Genomic DNA, 12,964 nt, shown 5'->3' on the forward strand with positions numbered 1-12,964 from the left:
CCCCCCCCGGCGCCCGGCACAATCCCCCAGCCCCCAGACCCAAGAGCAGGCCGCCGTGCCTTTTGTCGGGCCCTGCTCGCCTGTCATCCATCGCCCTCCCCCCCCTGGGGGGGGGGGGCGGGGGCCAGCAGCGTGTTGTGCACGCCGGGGCCCACTGGCATATGCCTGCCATGTGCGTCTCGGCCCCCCGCCACGGGTGGAGGCGCTCGAGAACCGTCCGCATGCGTCCCCATTCGTGTCCGTCTGCCAAAGCACCGCCCACCCAATCCACGCCGCGAAAGAATTTATTACCCGCCGGCGGCCACGACCTTCCGCATATTGGGTGCGGATGGGAGTTCCACATTCCACCCGTTCACAGGCCGCCTCGTTGCCCGAGACAGTGGCATTCCTTCCGGCCGGCCTTCCCCCTAGGTGCCCTCCGTCGGGGTGGGGGCTCGCCGAAGCCCGGCGCATCACCCGAGGCGCCGAATGACACACAACCACATCATCCTTCCTCACATCGCGGCACTTGGCGGGCGTCCCCCCCCCCCTCCCCCCGCGCCCCCATGGCCGTGGTGTGGAATTTGACCGCCCAGTCTGCATCCTCTCCTCCCCGACACAGCCGCGAGGGAGACCGACCCATGCCGGCAGGCACCGGGGCAAGTGCACCGCGCCCGGCGCCCGCCCCGCCCCCCCCCTCCCCCCGAGCGACTGGGCAGCCTGAGGTACGCGTAAACTTGCCCCAAGCGCCCCAGGTCGGACGCAGTGGGGCCTTCTTGCGCCCGGCGCGGCCCCGGGGCGGCCAGAACGCCCCGCGACCGGGTGCGTTGTCACAGGACAGGGGAGCCCCGGGGCCGGGCCCGGCGCATGGTGGTTGGGCCACAGCACCCCGGGACTGGCCGCGAGGCTTGCCCCTTGCCCACCGCCCCCCCCCCCCCCCCCGCTGGTGCGCGCCACACGCCACCCGGGGGTACCGGCCGCCGGAGTTGCCCCCTACGCGCCCAGGTGGGCCTTCCTCTCAGTTACATGTCGATTAACAACAGAGCACGCGGCCGGTGTAACTCTGAAAGCGCGCCAGTTTGCGCCGGTAGCGCCACAGGTTGCTCCCGCGTCGCTCGGGTGCCGCCTCTCGGTCCGGTGGTACGCCCCTTGCTGCTGCTGCTGCTGCTACTGCCACACCTGGCTGCGATCGATCTGCCTGGCGCACCGCGATTCGCTGCCCTCTTTGGGCCCAGGCGCCAGAGAGACGCAAGACCGAACGGAGCATGGGGGGACGGCCGGCGGAGAGACGGGCCCCCGATCAGGGCCGATCTGGCAGCCCCGGCCGCCTCCGCCGCAGCACCGGCCGAGTAACCTCCTTCCGCTCGGCAGTGGTGTCTGGCCTCCTCGATCCGTGTCCGCGATTGTGTGGGGTCTCCCCGGATTTGGGCCGGGCGGGGGAGGGATCGACATTTCCGGGGGCAGCCTGCGCCCTGCGTGGCCCGGCGCCATTTGGCCCCCCCCCCCCCCCCCCCCCCCCCCCCCCCTCCCCTCCCCCCCCCCCCCCCCCCCCCCCCCCCCCCCCCACTCCCCCCCCCTCCCCCCCCCCGTGGTTGCCCTTTTGCGAGAAGGTGCCCCATGAGCGTCGCGCGATACTCTGCGGCCTACTCGTCCTCGGCGCCGGCCGACGAGCAGGTCATCATCCTGGGGGACTCGCCGTCGGAGCTAAAGCGCCCGCTTCTCTCGGCCGACTCGACCCCCGGGCTGAGCAAGCGCCCCCGGGCCGAGCCCCCCTACCAGCCCCTCTCGCAGGCCTTTCTCCCACCGCAACGGAATCTCCTCGGCAGCCTGGACAACGCCTCGCCGGAGGAGCTGGCCGCGCGCCTCCAGGCCCTCAGATGTGTGCGCATCGACCGGGCCGCTGCCGCGGCCCTCTCCGATGCCCAGCTCCTGGAGCACCGGTCCCAGCTGCTAGCCGCACGGGCCTTCATCAGCGATGTCATTTGCGCGGCAGTCGAAGCCGCCCCTTCAACAGGTGGCGGTAGCTCGGCCAGCGCGTCGCGCAGCATCCCGCAACCGGTCGCCGGCCTGATCGCCTGTCGGTGCGTCATGCCCTCTCCCACGTCAATTTCTTTCTTCCTCTCTCTCTCTCTCTCTCTCTCACCTCATGTGTGCATCTTCTCCCACCTTTTCCGCCCCTTACCTGCATGCACGTGTGTATGGCTCTCCCTCCCCCCTCCAGCGAGCAAATCGTCCGAGCCCTGTCCTTCATCTCCTCGACCTCCTTTCAACGTGGCATGTCCCTCGATGTGGATGACGGCCTCCTCTGGCAGTCGGTCCTCGGCAACACACCGGAGGACGACTGGACCGAGAGTGCCCTTTCCTCGCCGAGCTCCGCCCCGAGCATGGAGACTTCGGCACACACCTTCACCAGTACCGAGGAGCTGGTCCAGTTCCGTCGAAGCGACTTCTCCTGGACCACACGCTTGGGCTTGGTCTTGCGAGATGTCTTCGGGTTGCGGGAGTTCCGGAAAAACCAGTTCGAGGCCATCAACGCCACACTCTCTGGCCGTGATGTCTTTGTGCTGATGCCCACCGGCGGCGGAAAGTCCCTCTGCTACCAGGTATGCCAGGGTGCCTTCCTCTCTCCCTCTCCCTCTCTCTCCCTCTCCCTCTCTCTCCCTCCCTCCCTCTCCCTCTCCCTCCCTCTCTTTCTCTCCCTCTCCCTCCCCCCCCTCTCTCTCTCTCTCAATCGCCCTCTCCTGGCCACATGCGCACTTACTTCCCCTTTTCTCGCCTCCATCCCGAGGCAGGCCCCCGCGCTCTGCGGCGAGGGGACCACGGTTGTGGTGTCTCCCCTGCTGTCGCTCATTCAAGATCAGGTGTCCAGCTTACAGCGCCTCCGGATTCCGGCGCTCTTCCTGATTGGCAGCATGACCAGCGAGTCGCGCACATTTGTCACCCGTGGTACGCAGATACCCACCCACCCACCCACACACACACACACACACACACACACACACACACACGCTACTGGGCTTGTCCCTCGGTTTCCTGGTTTCCGCCTTTCCACTGATCTCCCCACCCGCCCCTCCTCGCGGGTCTCTCCCGCTCGCTCGCGATCGTGCTTAGAGCTCTCGTCTGGACGTGTCAAGTTGCTCTATTGCACCCCGGAGATGATTACATCCAGTTCCTTCCTCGGGGAGATCCTCCTCAGCTTGTACAAGCGCAACCTGCTCGCCCGGTACGCCTGTTTTTTCTCTTTGTTTTGACTTCCCTCCCTGTGGCCCCTTTCTTGTCGCCCTTGCTGATGCCCGTCGCGCCAGCTTCGTCATCGATGAAGCCCACTGTGTTAGCCAGTGGGGACACGACTTCCGGCCGGATTATAAGAACCTCCAGCTTCGATCACGCTTCCCAAGTGTTCCGCTGCTGGCTCTGACCGCCACGGCCACCAAGCTGGTCCTTTGTACGATCATTCCATCCCTCCATCCCGGCCTTTTTTCCCCCGCGCGCACTTCTCAGGCACAATCTCCCTCCCTCCCTCCTTTTTCCTTTTCCCTTCTCTCTCTTTCTAATGCTCCGCTCCTGACCGTCCCCCCCCCCCCTCCCTTGCCCCCCCCTTGCCCCCCTTCCCCGGCTTGCGTGTCCACCTGGCTCCCGGCGCCCGTGCCAGCCGACGTCAAGACCCAGCTCAATCTCAATCTCAAAGCGGTCACACTGACGAGCTCCTTCAATCGCACAAACCTGGACTATTCGGTGGTGGCCAAGCCCCGACGGGCAGCCGACAGCATGCAGGAGGTGTACAACATCATCCGGCAGTCTTTCGCCGGGAAGTCCGGCATTGTCTACTGCCTGTCTAAGCGCGAATGCGAAACCCTGGCCGAATTCCTGGTCAAGCAGCGCATTTCCGCCGCGGCTTACCACGCCGGCATGCCGAGCGACGAACGCAGTGCCATCCAATCCGGCTGGATGGCCAAGCGATACCAGGTCATCTGTGCCACAATTGCCTTCGGCATGGGTGCGTCGAGGCTCCTCCCGCCCCTCCCCTCTATTCCGCCCCTCGGCTGCCACTCATGCCTCCTGCACGCCCACCCCCTGCCAGGGATCGACATGCCGGATGTTCGCTTCGTCATTCATCACACCCTTCCCAAGTCTCTTGAGGGTTACTACCAGGAGACCGGGCGCGCCGGGCGCGATGGCCTGCCCTCCAAGTGCATTCTCTTTTACAGCCTGGCGGACTCGAATAAGTTGCGCTCATTGATGATCAACTCCCCGGACCAGCCCCTGTCGCCGGAGCAGCGTGAGGTGGCCAACAGCCTCCTGCTGCAGGTGGTCGATTTCTGCGAAGACCGCTCGGCATGCCGGCGTTCGCGGATCCTAGCCGTACGTGCTGTGTCTCGCCCCACGCGCACGCGCACGCGCACGCACACACGCGCGCACACACGCGCGCACACACGCACCCACAGACCCGCGGCTACATGCCCTGATTGGTCCATCTCTCCCGCTCTCCCCCCCCCCCCCTGGGGGCCTTCCTGTCCTTCCGGGGACCGAACTGACCCTTCACCCGGCCATCCCTCTTCCTCACCTGCTGTCCCTCTATTTGGCCGGTTCCCGGCCTTCCGGTTCATTCTCCTCCCTCACACTTGGTCATGCAGTACTTCGATCAGACATTCGATGCGGCCGAGTGCCAGAAGACCTGCGATAACTGCCGATCCACCGAGACCTTCGTGACCATTGACCTTACCGAGGTCGCTGTGACAGTGCTAAGTACTGGTGCGTCACACCGGATTCCCCAACTGGCATGCACATGTCCATCCTCCTCCTCCTCCTCCTCCTCCTCCTCCCCCCTCCATCATCTCTCTCTGTCTCTCCTGACCTCGACCCGCTCGCATGCCCACACTTGCACATTCATCCACACAGTACGGGCCAATCCCGGGAAATTCACCATCATCCAATTGGCCTCCGAGGTGTCGAAGCAGCAGGGCGGTCCTTCCAGCATTACTCGCAACGAGTATGAACGCCTCATTTGTCGGATGATCTTCCTGGATGCTCTTTCCGAGCAAACCAAGTCCAACTTCCGCCGGCCCAGCCACGCCCCCCCCTCGTCGTACCTGTACTCCGGGCCCAAGGCCCGGTTACTGGAGCAGAAGCAGCTGCCCATCGTGCTGAATATGCCGAGCCGATCTGCTCGAGGGAGGAGGTCCTGACCCGTGACATTCCCCGCCCCCGGATCACGCCCCTGATACGGAAAATAGAACCATAGATTGGCACTCCATTGGCTTTTGCGAGCGACCTTTATACATTCACTGGGCGATACACGCCACTCTTCTGATTCTGACAAGGGGGATGAAGGCGGGGGCCCCCTATTATCAGCCAGTCGTCCGGCGGCCCGCGCTCCGGTCCGGGCCTCCCCCCGGAGGGCGGTGCTGGCGGGGGCCGGGGCGCACCGAGGGGATCTGGGCGGCTCCGGTGGCGAGCTCGGGGGAGGGGGGGGGGAGGGTTTTCCGGCGGGCGGACCCGAGCACATTCCTGGGACCAGTAAGTTCCCCACAAATCGGCCCCAGGCGCCGCGCATTCCTGCCTTTCACTCATTCTGCACCATTGTCTTTTCCTGTGGCTGCCTCCTTTCGGCGGGCGCGCGGGACTGGCCCGGGGGCATCGGGGGTGGGGGGAGGCTCGGTCCTGCATTGGTGCTCTTCCGAGTACGGTCTGCGGGCGTGTGTGCTCTCTCTCTCTCTCTCTCTCTCTCGGGGGCGAGGCTGGGTCAGTCGGCCCCGGCAGGGGCACCAGCCAGGGGTAAACCCTGGGAGCCAGCATTTCCCGTATCTCGGCCTGCGGAACCGTGCGGGGGGCGGTGGGCGTGGGGCAGTCTTGCGGGGGGGGAGGGGGGGCGCGGTTGCCGGCGCCTGTGCTCTTATTTTTTCCCCTCCCCCGCTGGCCGGGTGCTGGCTTGGAAAGCGGGGGGCTCAACAGTCGCACCGAGGGAACACGGTTGGTGGATATGCCGCCCGGACCGGGGGTCGCATCCCGCTCCCAGGGGCCCCGAGACGGGGCAATGCCGCGCGAGCGCGCTCGGGACAGCAACCCGGCCAATCTTGCTTCATTCCCTCACACCCGGCTCCCTATCTCCGTTGGAATCCTAATCAAGATAATTCGGCGCGCGCACTCTGCGGGGCTCACCTTGAGACCGGCGCGGGGGAGGGCTCCCCTGCGCTTGCTGGGGGGACCTGGCCCGGGGGCGCTCCGCAGGGGGGGGGGGCGGTGGTCCTTTGGACCCGGCTCGGCGTACACGGGGCGAGGCGCGCCCTTGCGACCTCCACCCCTCGGGCTGACCCCGCGCATAGGCGACCCAGTATCGACTACGTGCGGCGTGCCACTGGCGGAGGGGTTCCCCCACCTCCCCCGAGCCGCGGTCACCGGGTCTCCTTTATCGCCGTGGCGATCTCGCCCCGCGTTCGGGGCCTCTGCCGCGCAGCAACAGGCGCCCGGTAGCCTGCCCCGAGCCGCGGCCCGGAGGCACAGGTCCCCCCGCCTCCTGAGGCGTGTTATCTGTTGCCCCCGCCGGCTCTGGGTGTGCGTGTGTGTCGCCGCCCGGCAACAGACCGCCCCTTCTCCCCCAGGGGAAACCCGAATCCCAGGCACTCGCCTGGTATGGCGGGGGGAGACCCGGCGAGAGCGGAGGCCGAGGGGGAGTGCCCGGAAAAAGACACACACACACACACACACACACGCAGAAGGGGGTATGGCTGGGCTGGGGAGGGGATCGTGTGAGCCGCGTCCCCGGCCACCAGTACCAACGGCACGCCCCTGTCCGAGCATCTGGAGGACTTTTTTTTTTAAGATATCACCCCCCCCCCAGCGTGCAGCCCGCCCCAACCACCCCCTGCCGGTCCCTGCCGCCCCTTCTTGCCTGCTCTCCCGCCGCGCCTCCTCTATCTCTCCCTTGCTTCTTGCTCCTACCCGCGCGACAGCCGCCCCCGCATCACCGCCGGGCCGCCCTACCCACTACCCACCCCGACCTCACACCTCCATCTCCGTAATCTTATCTGATTTTCCATGTACGTCACTCGCCGCGGCCTGGCTCGGCCTCACTGGGCTCCCCCCCCCCCCCCACCCCCCCCCCCCCTCACACCTCCTCCCCCTGCCTCAGAATGCGTGCATACGCATGCGCATGTGTATGTGTGTATGTGTGTCTGTCCGGCTCCCTCTTCGGAGCTGCCCGGCTGGGCGCCGCCCGTGCCCGTGCGGGGGCGCGGTGCGATGGACCTCTCCTCTCCCCACCCTCTCTCCCTCCCCTCCCCCCCCCTGGCAAGACCCCGCCCCCTCCCCATTCTGCTCCTCTGTGCCTCCCTTCACCCACTCCCTGTTTCCCCTCCCCAGCGGGGCCACCAAAACCCCCTTGCGCGTGCCACCCCCCCCCCCCCCCCCCCCGGTCGCCTCCCCCCTTGCCTCCTCCTTATCCCTCCTCTTGCCTCCTTTTGCCTTTCCTCCCTTGTCAGATATTTATTTGAGTGCCCCTCGTCCCTGGCTGCTCCTGTCTGCAAATGACGCTATAGCCTCTGTTTCATCCCTACCTGCCTATTCCTCCCTCCCTCTCTCTCCCCCCCCTCATCTCCGCTCCACATCCCCCTGTGCACGGATAGAAGCATCACCATCCCCCCCTGTCGGCCCCTCCCTTCCTCCTCCCCCTTCCTCCAAAGCCCGGATCTGGCTGCGCACACGTGAGAGAAAGACCCACACATACAGACACACACACAGACGTAGGCCTGCTCGGCGCGTCACTCCCCTCCCTCTTGCTCCCCCTCTCTGTCCTGGTACATCCCCCTCCCCTCGCCCCCTCTCCCTCCCTCTCTGTCTGTCTCTGTCTCTCTTGCACTTGTTTGATTGGATCTGTGTCTTCCCTCCTTCGCGGCTGCCAGATCCCCCGCCCTTCCTTCTCTTTTCCCCTTGTCAGCCTCTTGTCTCCCCTCGCGCCCATGCGCTCTCTCGCCTCTTTGTTCATCCCTCCGCGCGCGCACGCGCCCCGCCTTCCCTGTTTGTCAGTGTCGCGCCTTCTGCCCCACTAACCACGCCCCCCTCCCCGCTCCCTCCCTCCCTCCTTCCCTCCCTCCCTCTCTCTTCCCCCCCCCCACATCTCCCCCTTTCTCCCCATCCTTCCCCAGTGTTTGTCCGGTCTCCCTTCTCCCTCCCTTCCCACCGCCTGACGCAGCCGTGCGCCCAGCCATGACCGTCAGCGCCCCCCCGACAACCAGAAGCCCCGACCTGGGCAGCAGCTCCCCCCAGGCGCCCCCCTCGCGCGAGCGAGTCAAGCACCTGGCTGGGAAGCTGTTCGATGATCCGGCCCAGGCCGGGTCGCCGACCGGCGGTGGGTCCCCCGGCAGTGCCAATGTCGCCGGCACGCACTCGCCGTCGGCCCTGCATGCGCGCGAGCGCGAGGCCGTCTCCTCGACCGCCCGCAGTGCCATGAAGTTCTGGCAGACGGCCGGCACGTCGGCCGACAATTCCCCCCTGCCGCCGGTGACCCCGGGTGGGGGGGATTCCGTGCCGCCCTCCCCCTCCTCCGGGCGCCTGGCCGCCCTGACCGCGGCCTTCGAGAATCCCTCGCCCTCCTCCTCTCCCTCTGCGCGCCGTGCCCCGGCCGCCGGGTCCCTGGTGTCGGTGGCCACTCTGTCGGCCTCCTTCTCGCCGGTGTCCCTGCCGCTGGATGGCGCTGCCGGGGCCGGAGCCCGGGCCACCACGCCGACCACGCCCTCCGGCGGGTCGACATCGGGCGCCATGCCGATGGAACGGTCTTCCTCGCAGCGGGCCTCCCGCCGGAACCTTCCCTCCAGCATTGTCACCTCATCGTCGGATGTGGATGCTGCTGCTGCTGCTGCCGGGGTCAGCGGGGTGCCGCACACTCCCCGCTCGGCGCAGGCCAGTCACCCTCCGACGCCCTTCTCGGCCTCGGCCGCCACTGCCACCGACAGTGGTTCTTCCCGTCGCCCTGTGACGCCGGTGGCGGTGGCAGAGGCCCCGCACGAATCCTTCGCCGCTGCCACCACCCGCCGGCGGACCTCCTCGTCGGCCTCCTATTCCTCCATCTCCTCCTCCTCCTCCATCTCCTCCTCCTCCTCTTCCTCCTCCTCCTCCTCCTCCTCTGCGGCCCGTGGCCCCTCCAACTCTTCGCTCACCTCCTCCTCCCATGGGTCCTCCTCCACCAACTCGGCGACTTCCGACCGCGCGCGTGCTCGCCGCGAACGCTCTCGCCGCCCGCCCCTGCTGGTCAATGGCGTCCCGGCCTCCGGCCGCGAAAACCCCGATGGCTCCCTGTCGCACGAAGCCGCCGCCATGTGCCTTGGCATTTCCAACCTGCCCAACCAGCGCCACAGGCGCGTGGCCAAGAAGGGCGCCCACCTGACCATGGTGCTCGTCGGTGCGTAGCCGGTCATGGCGCATCCCCGTCCCTCGTTCTCCCTTTGCTCGTCCCCCCTCCCCCCTCCTTCTCCTCTTGGGGTCATCCCATGGAGCCATCTGCGCTTTTCCCCGCCACCGCCCTTGCGGCCGATGATGCTGATCCTTTGTGCCTCTCTTCTCCCTCTTTCCCCCCATCGACCGGCGAATCCTTTCGCCGGTCTGCGGATGCCCTTGTGTGTCTCTGTGATGCGATGCCCGTGTGTGTCTCTGTGATGCGATGCACTTGTGGGTGCCTCGCCTCGCCGCCTCCCTCCCTCTTCCTGTCTCTCTCTCTCTCTCTCTCTCTCTCCTCCTTCCAGGCCCCTCCGGTGTTGGCAAGTCCACCTTCATCAACACCCTCTTCTCCACGCACCTGATGACCCGTGACCACTCGCAGCGCCACAAGAAGGCCACCCTGCCGGCGGTGGCCGAGGGCGACGAGGCGGCCCCCGAGGCCGAGGCCGCCACCAACATGCTGACCATCATCGATGCGGACTTCATCGAGCGCAACTTCGACCTGCGCCTGACCCTGATCGACACCCCGGGGTTTGCGGATCAGATCGACAACACCTCCAGCTGGGACCCGATCGTCCGGCATCTGGAGAGCCAGCTCGAGGGCTACCTGCATGATGAGCTGCTGGCCGACCGGAGCGGGCTGACCGACAACCGTGTGCACCTGTGCCTGTACTTCATTGAGCCACACTCGCATCACCGTGAGAACAACATCGCCCGCGAGGACACCGCCTCCGAGGCCAGCGACAGCGAGGAGTCCCTCGCCGCGGCGGCCCAGGCGGCCGGCGGCCTGGCATCCACCGAGACCGGTGGCCTTTCTCTGCTGGACATTGTGTCCATGCGCAAGATCGGCCAGCTGACCAACCTGGTGCCGGTTATCGCCAAGGCCGACACCCTGACCCCGAGCGAGCTGGCCTCGCTGAAGGACCGCATCCGCCAGCAGATCGCCGCGTACGACATCCCGGTGTACCGTCCCCCGCCGTCGGATGACGAGGAGGCTTCGGACTCGGCCGAGACCGATCCGATCCCCTTCGCGGTCATCTGCTCGGAGGAGTTTGTCGATCTGCCGGACGGCCGGTCCGTTCGTGGCCGGAAGTATGCCTGGGGTGTGGCTGAGGTTGACAACCCCGAGCATTGCGATTTCGATCGCCTGCGTTCGCTGCTGCTGCGGTGCGTGTGCTTGTGCCTGTGCCTGTGCCTGTTGTGTGGGCGTTCTTCCGTTGCATTCTCTCCCCCTCTGCCTTTCTTTCTCTCCTCCTGCTTCCCCCCCATGGTCGTCTCTTCTCTGTTGTTGTGGCGTTTTTCTGATTCCCTTCTCGCGACATGTGCTCCCTCCTCCTTCCTCCCCCCCCCCCCCCCCCCCCCCCCCCCCCCCCCGTTGTTGCCCACTGCTCCTCCGGTGTGGCACGATGTTGATCCATGGCTCATCCCCCTCCGTCCTGGCACACAGCACCCACCTCTTTGACATCATCCACCGCACGGAGGTCATCCACTACGAGCGCTTCCGCAACCAGGCCCTGCTGAAGCTGAATGTCCAGCCGGGGAAGACCCTGGAGGAGTCGCTCGAGGCGTACAACAGCGACATCAATGACCGCGAGCATCAGATCAGCCTCGAGTTCAGCACTCGCTCGGACAGCGTCCGCTCGGATTTCGAGATCAAGAAGAACAGCATCATCGAGGAGATCAAGCGCCTGACCGCGGCCGAGTCCATGCAGCATGCCACCATCGCCGACCTCGAGTCCCAGATGGGCCAGCTGGTGGAGAAGTACAACGCCATCGCCCTGAAGAAGAAGTAAGCGGCGTGCGGCTGTGCGCGTGTGCGCTCGCAAGCGGTGAAAGAGATGGCAGAACCGGGGGGCGGGCATGAGAAAGAGCGAAGGCACCGCCGTCGTGTCATATCATCTCCCAGGCGCCCACCAGGGCGAGGGGGAAGGCCAGAGAGCCAGAGAGAGTGCGAGAGAGAGAGAGAGAGAGAGAGAAAGACCCCCGGCGGGGGATGCAAGGTGATGGATGCGTCCCGAGGGACAGGGAAGCCCCCCGTCCCTCGACCATCTTCCGCCTTGTTCTCTCTCCTCCTTCCTCCGATGGAGAGGGGTCCATCTCCTCCCCACTCTTCCTGGCCTTCCTTCCTGCCTCTCTCGCTGTCTTCCTTCCTGCCTCTTCGTGCGCGCGCCATCGCTCTTTCCTCTCCCTCATTCTCCAGGGCTCTTCGCATGTGCGAGCCTCCGGGGATGCGGGCCAGGCAAGTTTGCCGTTGGCTTTCCGCCTCCCTGTTCCCCCTGCCATATTCCCCCCCTCCCTCCCGACAACCGCCCGAAAACATGTACATTTTTCCCTCCCCTCTTTCCTCCCCCCTGTTCCCTCTCGTTCTATTTCACAACTCTAGCGCTGCAGGCACACATTTGCCCCCCTTCCCTTTCTCCCTCTCCTACCTTTCCCTTTCCTCTGCTTGGCGCTTGTAATTTTATAAAATCCCTGATAATTTCTCCTGCTTCTTGTGTGAGTATGCCCCTTGTGAGAATATCTCTCTCCCTCTTTCCTCTCCTCTCCCTCTGTGCTTGCCTGTTGTGTGTCGGTACATTTGTGCCTTCTGTATTTTCCAGCACACCTGTGTCCATCCACATGTGTCCGATGGAAAAGCGGCAAGGAGGGGGGGGGGGGGCGGGCTAGAGAAAAGCGTTGACCGCCCGTGAAATCCCTCCCCCATTCGCCACCTCCCGGAAAAAAACGAGAACGAGTGCCGGACATGATGTGAGGAGCCCAGCTGTGGCGAAACTGTGTCAGACAGCACATGGAGCGCGCGCGCGCGCGCGCGCGTGTGTGTGTGTGTGTGTGTGTGTGTGTGCATACGCGCGTGCACATGTGTGGGGGCGGATAGATGGGTGCACATGCAAGGGTAAAAGAAATGTGGGTGTATGATACAGAAGGGGAGCATGGGAGGGAGGCAGCTGAGAGTGCGTGTGTATGCCTGCGCGTGTGCATGTGTGCATGCGTGCGTGTGTGTTTGTGTATGTGAGCCACTGGGAGGAGGAAGAGAGGAGGCGCGTGAGAACCCCGCACAGGGTGTCCGTCTTCAGGCCGCTCTCTCGTGTTTTTTTTTCTCCCCACGCTCCCCGGTGTCCCGTACTTCCCCCGACGCTCTGGGGCGTGCACTGGGCCCCGGCGAAGGGGAAGAGGCGGACGCGTGGGCACACAACATTAGCGGCGGCGCTGCTGATCGCCAGCCTGGGCGGCCCCGGCGGCCCCGGCAGCGGCCCCGGGATGCGCGTAGCGCTGCTTCTTCTCGGCCGGCTTGAGGATCTGGAAGGAGCAGAGCAGGCTCTCATCGATGCTCATCATGGCACCGGCATTGTCGAACTCCCCGCAGTAGTTCGGCGCCGAGAAGAGCGTCACCAGTTGCCGGCGGGCGAAAAACTCGTAGCCATCCTCGACCACCTGATGCGCGCGGCAGATGAGGTCCATGTCATGGCGGGCCAGGAACTTGGCCACCACGTCCGGGCCGAAGGTGAAGGATACACCACGCTCATTCTCGCCCCAGTTCTGGGTGTCCTTATCGGGG

At 65.8% G+C, this 12,964-nt stretch overlaps 3 protein-coding genes across 4 annotated transcripts; 2 read left to right on the forward strand and 1 right to left on the reverse strand.

Annotated features, from left to right (window-relative positions):
• Nucleotides 1–1,547: 1,547 nt before the first annotated feature.
• Nucleotides 1,548–5,228, forward strand: H696_00377. 2 transcript variants are annotated; one of them, XM_009494224.1, is made up of 9 exons: nucleotides 1,548–2,060; nucleotides 2,201–2,582; nucleotides 2,772–2,925; nucleotides 3,091–3,202; nucleotides 3,285–3,424; nucleotides 3,632–3,976; nucleotides 4,061–4,341; nucleotides 4,614–4,731; nucleotides 4,879–5,228. In XM_009494224.1, the coding sequence occupies exons 1-9, from the start codon at nucleotides 1,597–1,599 to the stop codon at nucleotides 5,163–5,165; spliced, it is 2,283 nt and encodes a 760-aa protein (XP_009492499.1). In that variant the 5' UTR covers nucleotides 1,548–1,596; the 3' UTR covers nucleotides 5,166–5,228. The 2 variants fall into 2 exon arrangements, with proteins under 2 accessions (XP_009492499.1, XP_009492500.1); XM_009494225.1 differs by lacking the exon at nucleotides 1,548–2,060 and having other exon boundaries at nucleotides 2,117–2,582.
• A 2,953-nt stretch (nucleotides 5,229–8,181) lies between these two features.
• On the forward strand, nucleotides 8,182–11,357 carry H696_00378 (hypothetical protein; the record flags this gene model as incomplete). The annotated part of the gene is made up of 3 exons (XM_009494226.1): nucleotides 8,182–9,373; nucleotides 9,714–10,575; nucleotides 10,856–11,357. 3 exons carry the CDS (start codon nucleotides 8,182–8,184, stop codon nucleotides 11,199–11,201), a joined length of 2,400 nt encoding a protein of 799 aa, XP_009492501.1. The 3' UTR covers nucleotides 11,202–11,357.
• Nucleotides 11,358–12,311: 954 nt separating this feature from the next.
• On the reverse strand, nucleotides 12,312–12,867 carry H696_00379 (protein phosphatase 1, catalytic subunit; the record flags this gene model as incomplete). The annotated part of the gene is made up of 1 exon (XM_009494227.1): nucleotides 12,312–12,867. One exon carries the CDS (start codon nucleotides 12,865–12,867, stop codon nucleotides 12,604–12,606), a length of 264 nt encoding a protein of 87 aa, XP_009492502.1. The 3' UTR covers nucleotides 12,312–12,603.
• Nucleotides 12,868–12,964: the final 97 nt, after the last annotated feature.

The sequence above is a fragment of the Fonticula alba genome, assembly GCF_000388065.1.
Source record: "Fonticula alba strain ATCC 38817 unplaced genomic scaffold supercont2.1, whole genome shotgun sequence".
NCBI lineage: Eukaryota > Rotosphaerida > Fonticulaceae > Fonticula > Fonticula alba.